Genomic DNA, 24,203 nt, shown 5'->3' on the forward strand with positions numbered 1-24,203 from the left:
CACCAGCCTTTACTATCAAGAGCAGACAATAATGTTTATAAAATCATTGCATTTGTTTCAGGTTACTCATCAGAGCTGGAAGGCAATTGTTCAACTTGCTTTGTGATACTATAAACAGAATGCTTGGAAGGCCGCATGCTTTGTAGCAAAATTTTAGGGTTTGTACAGTTACCAACTGAGACTTTTTCCTTCAGGAAGTGTTCAACTAATCTTCTAGAGAGGTGAGCCTAGATTGCAGTATGCTGTTTCAAAGGAACGAGTTTGAGTTGGCACTAATAGGGCAGCAAGGCCTGCTGATTTACAGATGAAGGTTCTCACAGAGTTGTCCTATTTGTCTTTCCTTCTCATACTGCAGTAAGCAAGGAAAGTCTTCACTTTTCCTTTTCTTAGGCTCTCCCAAACTGCTCTGATGGGGTTATGAAATAGGTTTGGATCTGGAAAAGGCTAAGAACTGTGGGCAGGGAGGATGTTGACACAGGAAATGTGAGGCAGTAGTGCTTAAATAAAATGAAACAAAATAAAATAAAGGAAAAGGACTGTCTATGTACTTGCATTGCAGTTCAAGACAGGAGTAGACAGCCTGGTTTCCGTGGGTATTGCTGTAATTACCCTAGAGCTTTCTTTCTCTGTGAAAAAGCGCTTGAGTTTCTGTCATCTACATGAAGTGTGAGCAGCACAAACAGCAATAGCAGGCTTAGTTGAGCAAGCTGCTAGGTTAAGTTCCTGCATTAGTTATCAGCTAAGTTTCTCCAGCTTTTCTGAGCTTCCTGGCCTTGCCTGGAAGAGTACTGGCAAAAGCAGCTTGGTTTTACTTTAGTGTATTGTGGCCGGTCCTGCAGGAATTAATTTCTGAAGGAGCTGTGCTAGCTCTTCTGAGGTTTTCAATGTTGTTAATCTGTTTTTTTGTTTTTTGTTTGTTTGTTTTTGTTGTTTGTTTGTTTGTTTTAGCTTTGGTGTTTTTTTTCCCTTTCCAAAAATAAAATGAAAACAAAACATAACACCAAATTGTTTGCTAACATGTTGGCACATATGGTGGAATACTAACTGGTGGCAGCGTGTCTATAAAAAAAAAAAAAAAAAGCAAAACATGGATTTCTCAGGTGGCAAGTTGCTTTTATCCAAACAGAAAACAGAAAATGGATATGATACACCTTTTATGAGCAAACAGGAGGGTTGCAAGGTTGAATATGGGTCAGACATCTTTTAGAGGCAGTGTTTTCCCAATGCTGAAATGCATGTTTCTGTCAAATGCAACAGCGTAAAAACTTTTTATGCCAAAGGGAGGTGACTGGGGGAAGGTGGGGTAGGCAGCAACCCTCAAAACAGTCAGTAGCTAATGCTGCCTTTGGGGTTTTATATATTTGCCTATTAAAATGACAATAGAGACATGGAACATTTAGATTTAAGAAGCCTTCTTTTCATTAACCAACACTAAACAAACTGACAAAGTAGGGAGTTATGACTCCAGTAATTGAAACATGCTGTTCTGTTCAAGACCAGAACTCTATAAAGCCTCTTTTTACGTAGTAATGCCCTTTGTGTTTGCCTGCTACCCCTGCTAAAAATTCTGTAGGCCTGAAGTATGTCTTTCCAAGCAGAGTGGGAATGACAGAGTGCAACATCGCACTTGGCAGATGGGGTCACAGCCTTTCTAGAACATTAACGTTTAGAACATTTATTGCAGACTGGAAATCAATTTGCAGCTCAAAATGCATGGAGACTTTGCTGGACTCCTCTGAGCTGTTTTTATTTATTTATTTATTGTTATTTTAACTATAAACCTGGGATGCAGGAAAAAGAATTAGATGGATTAATTTAGATTAACCGTGATGGAGTCCGGGTAGTTTTGATTAGCTTAATTTGCAGTATGCCTTTTTATGGATTCCCTGCTCTTCCATATGTGTGTTCTGAATCTTTATATTACCTTGCATTTCTTTTTCCTTCTCTCCTAGATGTCAATGAGTGTCAGGATAACAATGGAGGGTGCCAGCAGATATGTGTAAATACTATGGGCAGCTACGAATGTCAGTGCAAAGAAGGCTTTTTTCTGAGTGATAACCAGCACACCTGTATTCATCGCTCCATTGGTAAGTGTCTAGAAATCAGTTCAAGCAGAAAGTGCTTTGAGAGGGTTACGAAAAATCATTTCACTGGTTGGTTGGAATTGGTCAATTCCTCTGCTACGCAAACTTGTAGCTCAGCCATAAATAAAGCAAAGGATAAGGCTTCCGTATGAAGTAGAAACTATACATGGGTCAGACAGCAGGCTCTTGGGACAGGCAGAGAAGAGAATTTCAAATGGCAACTTTCTGCTTCTGACTTTAAAGACTCAAAAACTTCTCATCTGTTTATTGCATAATAGTTTGCCTGTCTTTTACCTCAGAGAGGGTGATACCTTAAATCAAAATGAACAGCTTAAAATGAACAGCTTGTTGCTTCTGGAAGTTATGTTGTTGTGTTTTTTGTTTTTTTTTTAATTTTATTTGTTTATTTTTGCCAGTCGTGTAACGTATTGCTTCATTGTAGACATGATGGCTGATACTATACTGACACATCATTTTTCTTTGGTTCTGTACTGTGTCTGGGGTGGATTAGAAAACTGCTTCTCTGTTGCCTGTGCATTAGCAGCAGAAATAAGGAATCCCTGCAGAACTATGGTCCTTGTCTGCTGCTGATTTTGACTAGAATAAGCAGCTCTCCCTTGTCAGACATGGAAGACAAGTTTGAGTGGAAAGGGAGAAAAGAAAACAGCATAGCTATAAATCTTTGCAATTAAGTGGACTCTTTATGTGTTCGTTCAGACTTCTGGTGACCCTGGCAGCAAAGGGAATATATGCTAGCAAACTCATTTACCTTAGGCAATACAGAATGACAAAGTAGCAAGATGAGTCTGGTGATCAACAATATAAGTATGCTGTAAATTTCAGCAAGCCACACAAATGGTTCTGAGTTATTTTAAGTCACTAAAATTAACCAGAAAATCCTACTTGAACTTAGAGTATGAATTTAGTCATCCTGTTTACAAAAAAAACAAATCTTTGTAGTCTAGCATTTCAAAAATGTAAATGTATTTCTGGCACTGTGTGCCTGCTTACACAAAATTGTAATGACAAGTAGGAATTTTGATTTTTAGAAATGTGAAACTCCAGAATATATTCACAGGTCCACTTTTTAGCATGACTGTTAAGTTTTAAGCAATTGAAGTATTTTGATTATGACAAGGACATGCAATTAAGCCCCATCAGCCAGTGTATTTTAAAGGTTGTTATCTAACAGGTTTTTATTTATCCTTTTCAACATAAATTGTTCACATTTCTGTCCAGCATAAAGTAACACTGACACAAAGATATCCAACAGGGCAAGGAGTAGTAGCTGGAGGCTTAATGAAAACCACTTGCAGAGCGCTGTGATACAATCATTATTTCAATCTGCACATTATAAAAATTCCCTGTTGTAATAAAAGAGAATTTAGTTGTCTGAGGTAGAAACTAATGAAATAAATTTAAAAAATGAGACTCTAAAGGCAAAAGTTTTTTGTAAGGAATAGATTTATTGAGGAAAATAGGTGAATTTTTATGGCAAAGAAGATTTCTAGTTTGTAGAAAGGACTGGGGGAGTGGACTTGAATGTTGACTGCTGCATGCACTTAATAAATAAACGTAATAAATAAACTTAATAAATAAACATAAATAAACATAAATAAATAATATATTCGTTAACTTATTTACAAGGAAAATGTCAAATAAAACATGGACATTTAATTTGAAGCAATATCTTCACATATCTTGAAGCAATATCATCACATTATTTAGAGAATTGGAAAAAAAAACACCACCAAATAGACTGATAGTGATTGCAAAGTATTTTACAAATAGATGTTTTGTGAGCTTTGAAAAATAAAGTGTCTATTTGCAGTAAAAACAAACATTAAATTGCAGTGTCATGATCCCCCACACAAATACATTGGGTGGGTATGCTGGAGGAAGGAAATGAGTTGGAATGATCTATTTCAGTTGTCAGAGGTGACTGAACTGCAAATAGTAAACATTGTGTGGTGAGAAAGTAAATGGCTTTTTTTTTTAATATCTGTGTTTACTTGCTTTCATCTGTCTCACTTGTAAATGCCTCTACAGAAACTGTGGGAATGCAAAAATACCAAAATACTTCCACCAATCCGTTCAGCGAGAATTGTGCCTAGTGCTAGATTATGTCTATACCTATGTTGGCAAACAAGGCTGAAATGGACAAAGGCATAACACATATCTAGCACTGCAATCCAAACACAGAGGTGCTGAATCACCAAAACACTCTGCAAGCTTGTTGACTTTGAGCATGATAAGATCCATTAATTGCAGTGGGATTACTTTTCTGTCTCTGAAAAATGCATATGCAGTCACACAAACCCCTTGTCTCTTCAAGGACTCAGCTAATCTAAATCAACCACAAGGTTCGTCATTCAGTTTGCTAGCTACCACTTTTTCTCTCCTGTTTTCAAATGCCCAGGGAGAAGTACTGCAGGGTGCTTAGGATGCTATTGGAGTCAGGATGAGTTCAGAGAGGAAGGGGCTGTACCGAGCCTAAGCAATGCCCTCGCTGTGGGGAAGCTTGCCTTCCTCAGCCTTCAGCAAGGCTGGTGCTTTGAGCTCATCAGCACATTCAGGTGTTATGGTAGCTTCAGATTTGAGAAGTGGCAGTGGATATTTTCTCAGGCGTTGAACAGAGGAAGAAATGTGTCCCTTTTTGCACTAACCAGCCAAGGGAGAAGTATCTTGTGATATGACGCGTCCTCTTTATGACTGTTAGCTGCAGTGTGAGAAATGTGCTGTGCTTGTCTCAGTGGTTTGCCGGGTGTGTTATACCATCATGGTAGGGGGTTTTAATATCATCCTTGTGTCCCAAATGGCACATTGCTTGCAATCTAGAAGTGTTCTCATTATTTCCCGTGGACAAGAAGGATTAATGATCTACAGAGAAATATAAATTTTGTACCAACCAGAGACCAGGCTGACATTAAAGCCAGGGCATACCCTGGTTTCCCAGTATTTGCTCTATTTCACCATCTTTGTTATAGGCCTGCTGATTTCTTATGTTTAATCTCTGCATCTTTTGGGAGGAGACTATGCCCAGTACAACTTACCTCATTTATTTTTGCATAAAACTTAATTTCCCTTTGCCTAGTTTACTCACATTAATGATCACAACAACAGAGGGAGAGAGAGAGAGAATGGGAGGGAGTGCGGATTGTGAAAGATATGGGGAACTTGTTTATCTTAATTACAAAAGTCAGTGTGAAAGCTGTAAATTACACTCGAGACGCATTTGTGTTTCCTTGTGACTTGAAAAGAAACCAGAATAAAACAGCTGTTACTGTATCATCTCCAGCTCCAGAGGGAACATGTTTAATAAATGCGGAGATTAGAATCATACACTGTGGTTGTGACTGAGTCAGGTGAGGGGGTTACAGCATGTTTTTCGTTAATATGCTGATAAGCTAAAAGCCCCAGTTTAGCACATCCTTAAGCTCCTAGTAATATCAAAGTTAGTTAAAAATCTGAACTGGACCTAAAAGCACCAAAATAGACAGAGTTTAGCTACATGCCTGTAATGCCCCTGAAGTTGAGACTGTGCAAGATGAAGGGTACAGTATGTCCCATTTGTATTCCAACTATTAAAGGTGTTGTGTTCAGGAGCACTGGTGATAAAGTGCCTCTCCAGCCAGAAATCTCAGCCGAAGCAGTAAAGAAAGCTATTACTGTCCCACCTAGAGAGAGCAAGTCACCTAAAGCACAACAGGTGTTTGCTCACAAGCCAGATGCTTCATGAGTTCAGTGGCCAGGAAGACTTTTGCCGTTTAAAATTTCATGCCTTGAATGAACATAGTTATATTAATGGTCTTATATATGCTAATTGTTCACTGCCAGTATTTTTATACAGCTAGTGTGGTGGTTTTACTCAGGTGGGCAGACAAGTTCTACCACGGCCGCTCTCTCACTCTCCCTCCTCAAAGAGCAAGGGGGAGAAAGTACAACACAAAGAGCTCAAGATTTGAGATAAGGATGATTTAATTAAAGGGAAAAGGGGGGGGGGGAAGGAAAAAAAAAAAAAAAAGAAAAAAGAAAGAAAAGAAGAGGAAAAAAAAAAAAAAGGAAAAGCCGCATGGAAGCACAGAGAGAGAAAAGCAGTTACTCTCTAATTCCCATCAATGAGTGATGTTCGGCCACATCCTGGGAAGCAGGGCCTCAATACGCGTAGCCGTTGTCTGGGAGGACAGATATTTCCACAACAAGAGCCCCCCCCTCCTTCCTCTTTCCCACATTTTATTGCTGAGTGTGACACCATATGGCATGGGATATCCCTTTGGTGAGTTTAGGTCAGCTGCCCTGGTGATGTCCCCTCCCCATGACTTGCCCACCCCCAGCCTGCCGGCTCTTGGGGGCTTGGAGGGAGTCCTGATGCAGTGCCAGTATTGTGCAGCAACAGACAAAACACCGGTATGATACCAGTGCTGATCTAGCTACAAGTGCAGAGCACAGCACTGTAAGGGCGGCTGTAGGGAAAGTTAACTCCATCCCAGCCAGACCTAGCACAGCTAAAAAGTCAGGTGCAATTAGGAGTGGTAATTTTAAGTGGAGACAAGAAGAGGTGGAGTAGTACCAGACCGTAGAAGTATGGAGATTGTGATGGTCTGGTCAAATGGCAGAAAAGGTTTTGTTTGTTTGTTTTAATGTGGTTGTCACAGTAATTTTTCAAGCCTGTTTAAAAAAATAAATAAATTAAAGAATTACTTATCCTATTAGACTTATATTCTTAGCAGTTAGGGATTTTGATGTATAAAGTCAAGCTACCACAATCCAGCAAATTACTGTGCTACAAACCAAGTCTCAGAAACTGCATCTCTTTTTGCACAAGTACAAAAATCTAGTCTCAGAGGAAAGAAAAACATGCAAAGTCAAACTGTCTTACGTTTGTAATGGGCTAAGTATTCTTATGAAATGACTTACCATGCTTGTGCTGATACATAGTACCTTGTAAACTTAATGTTTAAATGTTTAAAATGTTTTAAAAATGTTTAAACCCTTGAAAATTTTGCAGTAGCAGCATAGGAGTCCTGTAACCTGGCATCAAACTACCCAGTTCCTTCTTGTTCTGAGGACTAAAAAAACCACTTTTGTTCATTTTTTTTTTCTTTCCTGCTTTCCATGACTTATTGTTATTCCTTACCTATTTTCGTAGTTCAGTGGGATTTCATAGCAGTGGAGTAATGTGTTAGGACTCCCTGGGAGGAAGCACAATCCCCAGCCAGTGCAGGAGAAGTCTACAGGCTGGGTTTCTGGACTTTATTCCCATCACTGGTGCTGATGCCTTGTGGGACTCAGGGCAAGAAGGTTATTGTGACTCAGAATTTCTGCAACACACTTTAGAGGACAAAGGTGCTTTTTCTACAGAAGCACAATAATCTATTCATGTTTAGATTAATGTGGAAGGGTGACTTTAAATAATTAAGTATTGCCAGCACCATTCCAGACTTCATGAAGCACGGGGTTTCTCATCTCAACTATGAAAGCCCTTTCATGGTGATGTAACCAGTTAAATTACTCCATTACTTCCAATATACTTGCCATAGCTACCCTGAGTACAGGCATCCCATTCACTGGAACATCATCCTATTTGTCTTTTTAAATTGGAATCCTAATATGATTGGAAAGTAGAGGAATATGTTAAATATATTTTAAGGAAATCAGTTCATGTGCTTTTAGATAACATAATAAGAAAACATTTCACACAGCAAAAGTTTTATCTGGACAAACATACAGAGATTCTGGATGCTTTTTGCTAAAACTGCACTCAGTATGACCGAAGCGTAATAGAACCTAATTCATTTATACATTCATATGTTGCATTTTGATCAATCATCTTTCACAGAATGTAGGATACAGAATGCATCCAGGAAAAAAAGGCTTAACAAAGCATTTTAAATCTCATTGTTCCCTGTTAGAAATGTGTAAGCTTTTAAAAGTGTCTATAATCCACAGAAATTGCTGTACTTCGGTTTCAGGAATTTTTATTTGCTCCAGCAGTCAGTGTGAAGGACGCCTCACCTTTGCTTTCTCCACTGCTCTAGGATGGAAGGACTTTTCATTTTCTTTCCAGCCAAGTTACAACAGGTGACAACATCTGATATAAATTGAAAATAATCTCTCTTAGGCCTGATCTTACACCTATCATGCACCTGTGATTTGTCACGATTAGTACTAGTAAAGTTACACTGGTATAAAACTGATTTAAGTGAAAACTGTCTTAAGTTCAGCTGTAAGGGTAAGCAATAATTATAAAATCATTAAAAACAATATTAGGTGAAAGCTTAGGATTAGATGTGAAAATGTAGTTTACCCAAATAAATGTGCAACAGCAGGTTTTTTTAGTAAAATATCAAAATTGTTAGAAGTTTTTTTTTTTTTTTCTTTAGCCTTTCACATTTAAGGTCTTCAATAAATGTCATCTTAAATGGTGACTGCTTAGGATATCATAGAACTGGAAGCAAAGGCATGCCACTCTTGCTTTATAAAAGTTTTAAATGTATCTGAAACCTGAGGCTGCAATCTTCCTTTTATAGGTAAGAAACATGAGGTGTAAGCAATACTGTATTGTCTGAAGTCCTTGTAACTGTGTCTGAACTGCAGGACAGATTCACTCCGCTAAAGCAGCCTGTTCCTCAAAGCAGTCCAGATGGAAACAAATACATGAGGAAACGGTATAGGATATGAAATTGTGGTAGTGTTTCAGTATATCCCAAGCTGCAGAGTTAAGTAGAGCCAAGTATGGTTTATTGCAGGCCCCTGTTGGGTTCCTAAGCACGAACTGAGACCCATTTCATACTTGTACTCTACAAAATGATGAAGTCTCTACATACTCTACCTTAGTTTTATAGCTCACTTTCCTTCTAAAAGAAAAATACTGCACTTTATAATTTTCTGGGACTTTGGATTAGGTTTGATTCAGAAAGAAAACCAGATTTTGTTCAATAATCATTACCCTGTGCTGCTTTGCTTCAGCTGAGATTGAGTATGCTAGTAAACTAACTCATTAGCCATATACAATGGATTGAGTTTGTTAAAACTCAAAGGAAAACATCTCCCAACTCTCACGAGCAATAGCAGATTGCCAGATATTGTCAAAATCTGTGGCTGAATTCTTAGTGTTGTGCAGAAGCTATCCTGTAGTAGGTTCCAAATTTAAGTGTCCATGATCAAACAGACATATGTTTAAAAAAAAAAAAAAAAGCCCCAATGCTCTAGAAAACCTTAACTGATACGTAACCAACAAGTCATGTGTAAGTTGCACATAGTGCTTGAACAGTAATAAAAACAGCACAGTTTATCATTTAGGCAGTCATGTTCAACTAGGACATGTAGATAACTTCTCAATGAACCAGAATCTGAAATAGTTTAATGGTGTGGTAGTTGCTTCTGCATGGCTTCATTGCCAATGTCTTTTCGTTTGGAGGGGATGAAACTAAAGGGAGAAAAGAATTGTGTAAGAAATAAGCTGGAGATGTGAAAAAGTGTGTATTGGAAAGAGCAGCTGTTAGAAACACCCTGCAGCAGCATGACAGGCAGCTAGCTTGCCAGGAGGAGCAGGGAATTTGTAAGTCAGATCAAAAATCTCTCCACACCTGTGTGACAGCAAGTATGGTAAACAGTCTGTACCTCAGCTCCTGACTGACTGGCAGTGCTGACAAGACAGGAAAGCTATACGCACAAATGGGAAAACACACTGGAAACAGTACATTAAAAAGAGAAAAAAATTAAAGAGAAAATATGCAAAGGGGGCTTTCACACTCAATCATTCAATAGCATTGGAAGAGAACCAATATTCTGTTCATACTGTCTGCTCAGGATATAGCAGGATTATACTAAATAAAAGAGCTGGCATGTTTTTTAAAGGCCTCTAGCATCCAGTTGACTGAAACATCAGGTGAGAAAGATCTGGGAAGAATATTAAGCCAGAATGTACTGGAAAAAACTTGCATTCACAAACGTGCACAACAAGTGGACTCTGTTTTAAGTACGCCAATACTTTGAATTTCTCATGATATGTCTCTCTCATGCCATTAGGGATACAATGATGAATTCCTGTCTCATTCTGAATGCTGTGTAGAGATGCTCAGCATCTTTCATACCTACTGTAGTGACTATGGACCTCTCAGTATCTCTCTTACTGCTTTTTCACTATGTGGAGAAATCACCCACAGACCGTAGTGTGGGCACTGTTTCTCTTTTTTGCTATTCATGCCAAATCTCAGAGATGTAATCCAGCAGGAGCTCTCTAGAGGCTGACAGCACGATGTGTTTTTGGCTATAAACCAGTAGGAATTCAAGATATAAATGCTAAATAGTTGTTCATATATACCTCCTGTTCGTTTATACCATACTGTATACAGTATGTATATTGTGGATTTAATGAGTTCAATTAATTATTCATTTCCATGTAATTATGTTTGAGGTTGCTCTGAGCTATTCTGAAATAATTTAGGAGTTTATGGAAATGAGAAGGAAGATGCTTGCATTTAATAACATTGTATATTTTCAAGCCTAATAGTTGCATGCTTTGCTAAGGTTTGCATCCTAGAAGCTTTTGGGTAGTGAATTGTTGTTACTGTTCTTGATGGTACTTTGATTTTTTATTTATTTATTTTGGTACTTGAGCACCAGTCAAGAAAGGGGCCAGATCATACTAGAGCTTGAACAAACTTGGAAAAATTACAGCCTGAGTAAACAAGGTAGACATAGGGCAGAGGACAGGATAAAAGACAGAGTCACACACACAGTGAATGTTTTCACAGCAGAAACGCTGCGGTAGCACCATGAGATAGTTTTAAGAAGAGCCACAAAAGAAGAAGGGAGTGAGACAAGGATGTATGAGCTAAACAGCAGGAGAAGGAGGAAGACAGACAGATAGCCAAGTGGGAATGAAGTGGAGGAGACTAGATCAAAGAAGAAACGAAAGGTGTGGGAGAGTTAGCACAATACAAAACCTATACTTCTCTGTCTCCTGAATTCCCTGGCTCACTAACGCCATTTCTTTTCAGTATCCTCTCTCTTTTAGTTTTCTTTTTATTTAGCTAACTCCTGTCCTGTTTAAACTGTATTATAGTCAAACTACCCAAATCCCATCAATATATTGGAAGACTTGTGTTATTTTCAGTGGAAAGGGGCAAGTGTTGAGACTGCAAAGCAAACCTGCCAGTCATGCACAAGTGAACAGAATGATAACCCTGTAAGAGTTCAGCTCCTCGCATCTCCCAGGAGTCAAGAAATGCAGAAAAAAGGCATTGACTATAACAGGGAGCAAGGCATCATGTGCTGTTGGAGTTCAATATTCTCTGAACTATGTTCACCGCTGATAAGAGCATTGAGCTTATGCAATGAATCAGTTTACCTGCTTTTCATGCATAATGTGTAGGATGATTATGCATTTTCAAGAGGCCCTGTCTGACTTATGCTGAGAAGCTGCTAATATCTTTCTTCTTTTGTACCAAACATAAAACATTCACCTGAGAGTGAAACCTACATCACTTTTGTCCCTCTTTGGTGTGGAGCACCTCCTTTAAAAGTTCTTTTGTGTGTTCATAGCTGATTAAATCACAGAACATGCAATGTAAGCCAATAGTATCCCGTACTGTGAGCATTGTGTTATGCTGGTGATTTACCAGAGTTGGCAGGTTTTCTCCCTACAGGTAACATGGGCTAAAGAAAATATAATAGCTGCTCTCTTCAATCCATATCAAACTGCAAAGTACTAGACAAGCTAAATCTAAGAGCCTCCTTACTCAAATGCTAATTTTTGACAGAAGTTCACATAATCAGTGTTGGCATTTCAGTATTTTGTGTAATGACAAATGGTTATTTAAATTGACATTTGTTTTGGAATGGTAGAAATACCAAGATGGGAAGCAGTGATGTGAACAGTTCTTATGATGTGCATTCCTTGTTCTGTCTGCTTTGGAAGTGAACTGCTAGTTATTTGCTCTTCTAATCACTGATTAATTAGAGGATGTTGAAGGAGTCTACAAAAACTACCTCAGGACTGTAAATCCCCTCTGAAATAGGAACTATTAGGCCATGTGCTGTAGATTATTGGTATAGAAGACAGAAAAGTTAAATAATTTACCTAGAAGAAAGACAGGAAGCCTACAGAAATCCCAAGAGCTTTTCAGAAAAGTTGTGAAGGAATCATTAGACAGAGCGTGCCTTTTTATTGATACTAAGTTGATTTCATCAACCCCCTTTTGTAAAACTGGGTGTCTGTTTTTCTGTATGCTCCTGCTGGGAAAATGTTGCAGATGTCTTAAGCCCCATTCTTTTGCTCTGTTATTTAATTCTCTTCTTTCATCCCTGGTGCACTTTAAAATCAGTGATTGATGAGTTACATGTACATGTTTGGCAATCAAAGTGTAGCACAGTGCCTTTGCAAATCCTATCCTCTCCCATCTTCACCCCCCCCCCCCCCCCAAACTTCTCTCACCTGTTTGTTTTCTGCTGGGTCAGCACTGTAAATTGAACAATTTCTGACGGTGCCAAGGAACTCCTTACTGAAAATCCGGATGCCTGATGACTCTGCACTGTGCCCTTGTACTGGGAAGGCAGCCAAAGTTACACTGGGAATGTGTACGTTCTGAAAAGTGAGGTAGAATACAGCTACCTGAACAGGTCAACCAAATGTTGTCAACATTATTTTAGAAAGAGGTGTATTTTTGCACTAAACCAAATTCTGTCCTCTGAAGTAGCTGCTTTTTCTGGAATAATAATAATAATAAACCTCATAGAAAAATAAACAAACATCAAAACTCTGAAACATTTAGTCCTGAAGGGTGTTGTCCTTGGCACTGTACAGTGTGGTAGTTAGGCAGCCTTGTCTGCCTCCATATGCCAGGCAGTGCAGCTAGATTTCATATGTTGTATTACATTATAACAGGAGTGTCCATGAAGCATCTTACCAAGAGGGTAGACTGAGTATTTATTGCAAGAAATAGCTCAAGCATGAAGCCTGGTTTGGCTGGTGAAAGAGCGTATTCCCAGAAGCATTTCTGAATTGCCAGTTTCCTTTCACAGGTGAAATATTTCCGGGTTAGGGGAGCTTTTGAGGAAAAGGTCACACAAAAAAAAATCTGGCCAGCTCTATCAAAGAGCAGCATTTGGGCTGTGCTTGTGGAGAGACTGGCTAACCCTGCCCTTATGGACAGTTGTGTGTTTCTCCCTGTATGCTCTTCTCTAAACTCTGTGTTCCTGCTCCACATCTCCCCAGACAAAATGCTTTTAGAACTCCTTCTAGGCTCCCCAGGAAAAGTTATAATTTGTCCTAAGTGCTTCCTTAATGGACATTTAATCACTCTGCTCTAATTGGGGTCTGGAAAAACATATCATTAAAAAAAAAGCCTGTAATAAGCTGCTTTAAACCAGGATTTGGTGTGCAATACTTTCCTAGCCTAATCTGTGTCTCTCTTTTGAATCCTGAATAGTATGTTTACCTGGACATTTATTTTGAAAAGGCTTTCTATGGAGCATGACTATTTGGCATTTGGCTAAGTTACCATTTGTCTTCAGCTGGCATTAGTTGAAAATACCTTGCGCTGTTGAATCTTCTGAGAATTCACATGAAGAGGTAGTAGCTGTCATTCCTGAGCTGTCCTTCTCAGAAGCTGACCACTTATCTGCCAAATGAACTCTGAATTACTCTGGAGGATTACCTGTCAGGAGCTCACTGAAATGCTCCATGCAACAGCCCTGCCGTAGAGTAAAAAAAATAATAAAATCGAAGAACACCGGTGGTAATTCTCAATAGTTAGATCCTTTAAAAATACAGCCTTGGTGAGAGCAGGAAAGTCCCACTGTATTTTATGTGTTGCACTCAGTTTCATGCAAGAGGGTACACAAAGTGGCTAAAGGAATTTTCCTGTTGTGCAGCTTGTGGATATGTTTTTAACCCACCTCTGAGGCTTTTTAGACCTAGCTATAAATGGTGCTGCTTCTGAGTGTCCATCAAATTAGCTTCTTATTAGCTATCAAGTGCTTAAACGCAGAACATAAAAATATTTCCAAGCACTCAAAGTTTATGTCACTTAGTTATATATTTTATGGTTTGTTTTGTTTCTTTGTTTCCCTTAAAAAACACCTGTAATGGCCTCGTTTTCTTTTAGTGTTTCTTATGACTCACTTCATGGAGACAATTCTGTGCTAAGCTCTACTACTTGTGCTATCTGAAAAGCAACATTGTGGTCGGAAGTGTGGCTGTGTTGAATGACATCACGTTTCCCGTTCTATATTTATTCTCTCCTTGGACTTTCATGATCTATTTACAGGCAGAAATAAGATTCCTCTGCCTTCTAATCCAATGTGATATCAGAATAAAAATAGTCATTTTTTTCTGCTTACCTTGACAACCTGCAAATAGTGGCCAAATGAAAATCTATTTTCAAAGTTTAGATGATACTATTTGTCAAAGTACAGAAATCAAATAGAGCTGCTTATCAAGAAGATTTCTCTTTTTGCATGTTCACCCTTGCAGAGCAATGCTTCCTGCACTCTATTGTTATAAGGTCTTGTTGAATTCTGACAAATGCCTCATAGATTCCAAATGATTTTTCTTCACCTTTGTTTTCATAGATGATTCAAACAAGGGATTGATGCTAACTGGATATTCTTCTGGCAGATGTCATGTATATTTCCATGTGCAGCTTTGCCAGTGTGTCGTCATCTTCGTTCATCCTGTCCTTTCACCTTTTCATTCTTACTAAAGAACAGAATACCAGTTAGGTGTATAAATGGAAAATCGGATGAAATAACACGGCTTTGATAGACCATGAAATCTGTGAAGGCTAAAGTAGTGTTCTCTCTGAAGTGGAGATGAGATGCAAGTCTGATTAAACTGGTTCAGAAGTTCACAAACTCCCAGCAATTTCAGTAGGACTTAAACTGGACTCAGGAGACAGTGAACATCTTCCAACAACAGATTGATGATGCAAATTATTTCCTTGGGTTACAGCATTGCATAGGTAAATAAAAATGTGAATAACTGTACCATCATTGTAAATTTTTCCCTTCCCGTGGAATACTTTAGCAAACCATTTCACCAATCTGGAGGACAGAAGTGTCTCTAGGACCAACACAGAACTTTGAGAAAGGGGATTAAAAAGTGCCAGGAAGAAACCAATACGTGGTAAGTAAAGTGATGGCAGTTCAGTACTGAAGAATATGCTTTCAAGGATTTTACATAGTCCACTAATCCCAAACACTATTAATGATACTTATGGTAGTAAGAAGTAGGTAGGCACTGTAGCAGGGCAGTAAATAGGTGCTTAGGAGGTTTTTTTCATCTTAAAACCAGCAGGCTCTCTTCTGTGCTAAAGCGACTATTTGCAATGACAAATAAGCCTCAATGCACAGAAAGAGAACAATGGTATGAGAACAGTAGGGTGATTTATGTACACACCGGATGTTTCTCACCCTCCATGTGCCAGCAGAGCATATAGACTTCTGAGTGAAGCAGGTTCTTCCACTTTCATGCTACTATTGCCCTATAAACATTTCATTCATTTCTGAAGTACTGCTTGTAGATTAGGGTTCCACTCATTGTGTTGGTGATAGCATTTGGTCTTCAAGGGCTAATAACATAGTGCTGCTATTTCAGGTCCCTCCACATGAAAACTGATGCTGAGATCACCAGAAAAAAAAAATTAACCATTTGTGACAAGAATAGGATTAAATTTGATGGTTTGAGGAAAATATGTGTGCGTGGATGCCCCCTTTGTGTTTGTGTTTGGGGCTGCTTGTAGCGTTTGAGTGGAGAAGCAAGAGGATTACTTTGGTGAAGATAAATAACGACAGTAGTAAAAGGAGAAATTATAACTGTGCTTTAAAATGATCCTCTTGGGAATAAGCGTGCTTGGATAATAAACGATCTGGTTGTTTCAGCTCATTGGAAAGTTGTTTTTGAATGCCTTAATGGCAATGCCTGAGGAAATCTAGATAGCAGGTAACTTTTTTTTTAAATGGCAATATATTTATCATCTCCATTCTACACCCATCATTCTCCAGCACCTCTCACTTTTGTCCTGACCTAGACTCTGAAATGTTGCTTTCCAGACTATGAGTCACTCATCTCTCTCCCTCATGCCCCCACCAAAAGTTATCATCATGCTGGCTTGAGCCTGAAATTTGATTTGTGTGAGCTAGGATTACTGTATGTCAGACATTTTATTAACATTTCTTCTCTGAGAAAAATTCAGGGAGAAAAGAAGAACGTTCTGTTTCCACAGAATGGCAAACTGTTTTCCCATAAAAGAGTCAACAGTAAAAAGTTCTGAAGGTTTTTCATAAGTAACTGGGTTTGTAATACCATCACTGGATATGTATTTAAAGTTTGTATATACAAATACATGTGCATTTAGTACGTATATTTTCCTTGTTGTCCTTGAATGTGGCTGCTGTGACCCCACTCCCTGCCTGGTATACTCAAGGGAGGCAGCACTGGTTTTGTTCTCTGGGTTTTGTAGCTTTTTGCTTGTTTGTTTGTTTGTCTGTTTTTCCTGAAAGCAAGGGGAGAGGCTTATGCTTACAGTGCATTTTACTTTAATGTATGGTCAGGCTTTCAGGCCTTTGTCCTTGGGACTATTCACGGGCTTAAGTGTTTTGCTGGATTGGAGCTACAGAGCAGTTAATGAATTAGGGCACATACCAGGGTATAGCATTCTATTTCTTCTTTCCAGACAGTTTGTACTTCCAGTATCTGTATACGATATAGGGCAACCAGCAGCTTGTTTTCTGTGTTTATGAAATTGTGTGCAAAAATGTCTTCTCACTAGTTATTATTTCTGCATTGCCTTCTGATAGATATTCTGAATTCTCATCCCCTTTTCTTCCCATGCAAGTTCAATTCCCTAAAGAAAAAGTCCATGTGGTGGCCATTGTTGCCATACTTTCTTTTCTTCTGCAAAAGTGGCAATGTGTGAATGTATTTTCCTTACAGTATGTCCCAGTGTTAGAAACAGAATTTTGCTGCCAAGTAATAAGAGTGTTAGTGACAACAGATATTCAACGCGGGCTGACAGGAGTTTCTCTGAAAGCCTTTGCCTGTTCTGTGCCTCCAGCTTGCAGCAGGGGACAGTAGCTGTGCTTCTCCTTGGCAAATTTCTCCTTTGTAATGAAATTTCAATTGGTAAAACAAATATTTGTACACAGCACATATTAGAAAGCAGATGAGTTCTTATTTTGGTAAATTATTTGTTTTTCTATATTGATACTTTGCCATTAGTAAGAAATTGACCATGAGAACTGACTATCTCCACTCCTCCACTACCACTGTTTTGTGTGGCATGTGTTGTCAGTCACCACCCACTTTGTCACATCTGTGTTGGGTCCTGATTGCCACTTTTGGTTTCAGTTAATATTTGGTGTTTAAATTTGGTGGCTTTCTCAAAGCAAAGTCATGCCTGGATAGAGACAGCAGCACCAGAGTTCCACATTGCATAAGGTGGTGCTGCTGAGTGCATCCCATCTTGCATGTCAACATTATTTCCTCACCTGCTAGGCTTTTTTCCATCCTGCATCATGGTGCTGTCTCCCATGTTTGCTAGCATTAACTTGGAATCCCTGTGTGGAGTAGTAGACCAGCAATGATTTTAAGGCAGTGGTATGTATCATTTTCTCACAGTATTGCTTCTGAGATAGTTAGCTATTGATTTAATATAGCAGCTTTCATCCTGAATTCTCTCAGGGTGCTTTACAGATGTCATTCTAGGTAGTGGCATTACCTCTGGAAGGTGCTTGAAAGCATGGACTGTATGGGACGTACACACAGCATGCTCTGGGTTTTACTGGAAGCAAACAGTAATATACTCAGTAGTGATGAGCGCTAGAATCAAGTGAACAGAAGGAGGAGCTAGGGGTTGTTTTCCCTTCGCCATCTTCCTGAAAAACAACTGGAATTTGTCAAGTTAGAGGGGACAGAGACAGGTGAAAGCAAAAGCCTTAGGTTTGATGTTGTATAAAGTGGATATAACATCAAGCAAACAGGATCAAAGAGAGAACAGCAGATGGACTCATTCCTTGAAGGGTGCAAGCTCCATCGTAGAGAGAAATAAGGAAAGATGGTTTTATGGAGAAAGGAAAGCTGCAAGATGTAGCTACTGTACAGGTAAAGGGAAGAAAACTGGAGTGGTAACTTGAAAGAGATATTATGACTGAAGAAAGTGAAGCTGGCAGTGCAGTGGCTGTTGGCCAGCATTATGTTAAAGAAGTTAGCAAGAAAACCAACACACAGAGGAAGGATACCTCAGTAAGATGTAACTAGACGAGGGTCAGAGTCTCAATACTATATGTACTTTATATGTTACCAAGAGCATCCAATATGCATCAGATTACTGTGGTAAGCTCTCATAGCTTCACTTATGTATAGAAGGGAGTTATATCCTGGAAAGTTAGGAGAAATCTCTTGGGATATTTTCTGCCCCTGTTATCTTCATCAGCTTCTATATAGTAATACAACCTGACTTTCATTTGCTGAGAGGGGAAGGGAACCAGCAGATTCTGTTAAATTGCTGTAAGCAGCCTCAGGAAAAAGTAGGTAGTGGTAACCCAGCTGTATTGTATACAATACAGTGCTGTGCATTTGTTTATCCACTTAAAATCGAGTGGGATGTGCAGAAGAAAACATATCTGGGCACAGTAATATACACCTATACTTGTATACAGTCAGTGTATTGTTACATACTGGTTCATAAAAGTGTAAATCCCTTCATACAGCAATTTCATTCCTTGAATCTGTCCTGGTTTCAGTTAGGACAGAGTTAATTTTCCTCCTAGTAGCTGGCAGGGTGCTATGTTTTGGATTAGAATGAGAAGAGCGCTGATAACATGCTGATGTTTTAATTGTTGTAGAGCAGTGCTTACACCAAGCCAAGGACTTTTCAGCCTCTCTCTGTCCTGCTAGCGAGCAGGCTAGGGATGCAGCAGGAGCTGGGAGGGGACAGACCCAGGACAGCTGACCCAAACTGGCCAAAGGGGTATTCCATACCATCTGACGTCATGCTGAACAATATATAGGGGTGGCTAGCCGGGGTGGAGGGGGGGGTCGGCTGCTCGGGGATAGGCTGGGCATCGGTCAACGGGTGGTGAGCAATTGCATTGTGCATCACTTATTTCGTACACATTATTACTATTAATACTATTATTATTATTATTATTGTTGTTATTCTTTTCCCTGTCTTAATAAACTGTCTTTATCTCAACTCACAGACTTCACTTTCCCGTTTCTCTCCCCCATCCCGGAGAGGGAGGGGGGAGGGTGAGCGAACGGCTGTGTGGTGTTTGACTGCCAGCCGGGCTAAACCACAACAGAATCGTAGAGTCTTCCGAAGATGTATTGAAATTAAGTGTGCAGAGAATAACTGCTGATGTCTTGAGGTAGAGAAGTGTTATCCTCTAACACATTGTAAACACAGGAAAATATAAGGTCATTAAACTCTCTGCATTGGATCAGTCCTTTGTTGAGCTAATTCTTACTCTTTACTGTGTTAGCAATGGGCCTTAGTTGACATTGTCATTACAGACAACATGGATATCAGGCTAACACCGCCATTGCCCTTTTGTTTCAAGTCCCTGATTACAAGTAGATGGATTCACTCTGAGGTGCTCTGAAGGAAAAGGAGTTATTCCTGCTTTGTCTGTGTGGAAGGCATAAAATCATGCTGCCTTTAAGTGTTCCTGCTAAATGAATACAGTGACTGTGTGCAGCACCCTCCTGTGGTGCCTTGTGGCTTTTACTGCCAGTTTCTTTTTCTTCTCTGCTCTCTGTGTACCAAAATTAGTATTGTCACACTGACTTGCAAGTTGTAGTTAAAACTGAGGACATAAAGGTGTACAGTAAGGAGCAATTTATGTGATACCATCAGCTTTCCAACGATAATTTTATCATGGTTCTTCTTCTTATTGCTGGATACTACCCCACTTTTTCCCAAGTCTTCCTGCCATCAGAAGTTGAAAAACATTTTATTGCTTTGATCTTCTGTTTTCGGAATGTATTTAGTGTAAGGTTAAGACAGTATTTGAAGGAAGGAAAAATATTATGAAAGGGTAGGGGTAGTGTGAATAATTACCCTTGTGACACCTCTCAGAATTACTCATTTTTCTTTGCTGGTAGCATGCCTTTTAATCCATTTCTCACTCCTTGTCTGAGCAAGAAATTATCAGTCATGATGAAATTTGTTTAAAGACTTCATATGGGAACATTCATCTGAATGAATGATATCTTTCTACAGTTTACTTCAAGAGCTGAATTTAAATTTCTAGAATATTACTCAAGCAGCATTAGTCTGTTGGGATGCTATTCCATTCTGTGTATGCTACTGCATCCTTACCACTTTAATATGAAAACATTGCAATATTAAGCCACATCAATGGTGGTTATTTCTGTCACATATTGTTTCTTTGTATTCTCAAATTCTCCACAAGAAATGTGTACGGGATCTAGTAATTCATTTACCCTTATTCCGTTCACCTCTAGGAATGCTGTGTGTCCATTGTAGACAGAATTTACCTTTCTCAAGGAGAATTTCATCTCAGTGAAGAACCTTTTAGCTGGGAGATCCTATTCAGAGTAGGGATTTTTGAATTCCTTTGAAGGTGATGAGAAGCTGAGTGTAGAAGTTATTAAAGTCCTTTAGGCAAGGAACAAGGATTTGATTTCACTCCGGTGGCAAGCCAGCATCAGCAATGAAGGGGATGTCTGATATGCCTACTCCAGGTGATGCACTGCAGTTTTTCATAGTGTAGCACCTGCATTTCCCAAAGGAAAATCCTAAAGGTTTTATGAACTTGCTGTGGTCCCAGTGAAAGAGGATAAAATCAGAAGTACTGAAGCCAGGTTTATTGGCTAATCAGCTTTTTAGACAGAAAATATAGCAGGTGGTAATTGTGAACTCAGCTGTGTTAAGGTTTACTTGGCAAGGAATGCAAAAGTATTCTTTAACTAGGGATAAAAGCAACCAATTAGCATTCAACCAAAAGAGACTGCAGAGTGTCTGCAAGTCTACTGAAAACACTGTCCTGTGTCCAACTGCATCATTTGCTGAGGTTCAGCTTCAGTCAGACTTTTTTATCCAAGAACTGATTTCTGCCAGCTGCTGGTAGTGTTATGGTCAAGTGTAGGATAAACAGTAAGGAGGCAAGACACTGAGTTATCTACATATTACATGCTCTTGTTTCTGTATAGTTCAATTAGTTTACTTGGTGCTACAGGCACACAGGAAAAAAGAGGTAGAAAAAGAATCGATCCATTTTGCAGCTTCACAAGTGTGGGATCTGGTGGTGATACTGTAATTTCTTCCAATTACTTAAAGCACAGATCACTCTGTAAGGAATCAAACTATTATACTGCATTAGCTATGCCCCTCACCAGCTGAGACAATATTGCCCGGTGCAGAATCCTAGAGGATAAGAATCAATTCATTCAAGTCATTGTTTGTATTCACTTATGACCTAGGTGAAATCCAGACTGAGCTAGGCCAGCAGTAACTGACTTTGTTGAAAACATTTGTATTTAGCATTTGGTAGATTTTTCTGTGAATTTATGTAGAGTGGTTGTTTGGTCAAGGTGGCAGCAGTTGTTAGTGATAATATTTCACAGGTCAGAAGGGTCTGGACTGTGATTCAGAGATCCTGGTATCCTGCCTCAAAAATCAGACCTTTGAGGTTTTCACTCTTCGTCTTTTGAATGTTGAATGAAGAACAACATAGTGATACTTTTAGATTGACAGCTGAAATCCAACAGTAATAAAATGGGCTGGTTCTATTACAAGGAACTATTCATGGCTGCATTCTAAAACAAGGGATTAAATTCAGATTATGCTTTGTAACACTGTGTTGAAGCCTTTGTTTCCTTTAGGTACAAAATTACTTTTTTTGAGTAAATGAATGAAAGTCTGTTATCTCCATAATAAAAGGAGGCACTGTATTCCATATGGGTTTGAAAAACAGCCATACAAAAATTAGTTTGAACAGATATGTCTCATATTCTTGCTACTGTTAAAGTATGTTGCTCCTTTTGTATAACATTAAATTGTTACATGTCACTGGAGAAACAAGAATGCATAGGTGAGTGATGAGAGAAAAATTGACAGAAAAGCACTAATTAACTCCTGTTTTGCAAATCCCTCATTGAAATTCATAGCTTGGTACCTTTGGGGTCTTGAAAATAGAAGAGATGGAAAGATTTCAATTAAAAAGGTATTTGTATGGCTCTGTGAAGCCGATCATTGCCATTTTTATATTGAGTGAAATATGTAAGTATCTGTCTCATGCACTTTACAGACATCAAACATCATTCCTTGAAACAGTGTTTTAATAGGTCTGAGAGCAAGATATTTCAAAATGAGTAAAAGAAAAATCCCATAGACCTAAAGTTTTATTCAGATCAAAGCTGTGGCTCTTTTTTTTTTCCCCTCACAGGTGCAATCTTGACTAATTTCTACATTGATAGATTGATTAGAAAATTTGGAAGGGAAAATATATTTTCAAAAGAAATAGAATTGCCTAATAGCTATTTTTTCCGTATTTACCTATGGTAGTAGTTGCCATTAACTTTTTTTTTTTCTTACAAAGGCTGTAGTTTGTTTTTATTTTAATTCCAGTGGCTTCTGTAGTATGACACCTCATTGAATTGATGTCTGAGCAACCTCAGTCAATAAATAACAGGAATATATCAATATATGACTAGAAAGGCCCATCATGGCCATCAACTGAAGTCAGTTGCAGGGAAGTATGCAAGAGATACATAAAGGTTCAGAGAACATCTGTTCTAGATGCAACTAAATACCACTGGCCACAAAATGCTTGCCAGTAAAACAAACTCAAAACTTGTAGTAGAACCCCAAAAGCCGCAAATGTAATTTACCACACTAAGAAAAGAAAAATCCAGGCCATTGCCTGTTCCTTAGATCCTTGAAATCATGGGGAACTAAAATGAAATTCCCAGATGACCCTAGTGTTCTTTGCCCTATTAAAAGACAGCATGAACAGAACAATTTGTTGAACTGACCTACTGTAAGAATTGTTTGTCTCTAAATCTCAAAATATGATGAGGATGTACCAATAAACAAATGCTTGCAGGTCCTTGGAATAGCTGTTGTAACAAACATAAAACCTACATAGTCTAAGTAGTATTCTTCATCTTGCCAAGTCACTAGCTGTGTCTCACTCCTACAAGTTCAAGGAAAGCCAGGAGTTTTATAACATGCCTTGGAGGATACCTAGAACCAAACCAATCCCACATAGTGGGATTCAAGGCAAAACTGCCTCAGCAGAGTGGAGCTAAGGCAATTTTACAGAGAGTTGCAGAGTCATTTGGATCTCATTAGCTCTCATACAACACTTGAAACTGCTCGAAGCCTCAGGGTTTCAGCTCTAGAGCACTGGCCTGCCATGAACAGGATTTCTTCAGAGGAACACAAATGGCAGTGTATCACGTCAGTCATGAATTTATTGTTTTTGCCTTTATCTTGGTTTCTGCAGGGCATCTATAATGATACTTGAACCCTTAACTACTGCACCACTGGAAGCAGCAGAGTGGCTAACAGGCTTTGCAGGAAAGACAAATACCAAAAGCCTAGTCAGTAAAACCTTGTCAGTCAAGATCAAATCTGCCTTCTTTATGGATATAGAATTTCCAAGGAAGATGTAATAGAATGCTTTATTTGAAATTAATCATTTATCTAACACCTGTCCTCACCAAATTTTGCTCCCCAATCCTTTCCCCAATCCTTTTTTTTTTTTTTCTCCAGAAGTTGCCTTCATGTTTTGCATGATCCAGGAGCTTATATAGTGAAGCGCTCTATTGATTTTATGTTTGAAGTTTTCTTCTGTAGAACTGCTCAGGTTACATCCATGAAGAAGTTTCAGTGTATTTTTGTAGTTTAGGACCTGTTGTCTCATGGTCAATGAAACCAGTGAAGCCCATTTTCTGGCTAGTGTGGCTCATGCTTTCTCCCTAACTGTGGTTACACCCTGGCACAATAACGCCTTTCTCTTTCCACCTCTGGCCCCAGCCATTCCCCTTCTGGGGCCCCAGTCTCCTTTGAAACTAGAAGCCATGTATGCTCTGGCTGTGGTTCTCAGCTGTGCTTTAGCCAATTATTCCTATTTGTACCTGTG

General features: G+C 39.0%; 1 protein-coding gene across 11 annotated transcripts in view; it reads left to right on the plus strand.

Moving 5' to 3' along the window:
• SCUBE1 (signal peptide, CUB domain and EGF like domain containing 1) overlaps window positions 1–24,203 on the plus strand; it is a 215,800-nt gene that overhangs the window by 54,170 nt on the left and 137,427 nt on the right. For all 11 annotated transcript variants that reach the window (XM_040545047.1, XM_040545042.1, XM_040545046.1 and 8 more), the window contains exon 4: window positions 1,953–2,087. In XM_040545047.1, coding sequence (XP_040400981.1) covers window positions 1,953–2,087 — 135 coding nt within the window. The remainder of the gene's footprint in view (window positions 1–1,952; window positions 2,088–24,203) is intronic.

This window comes from Cygnus olor, chromosome 1, assembly GCF_009769625.2.
Source record: "Cygnus olor isolate bCygOlo1 chromosome 1, bCygOlo1.pri.v2, whole genome shotgun sequence".
Lineage (NCBI taxonomy): Eukaryota > Metazoa > Chordata > Aves > Anseriformes > Anatidae > Cygnus > Cygnus olor.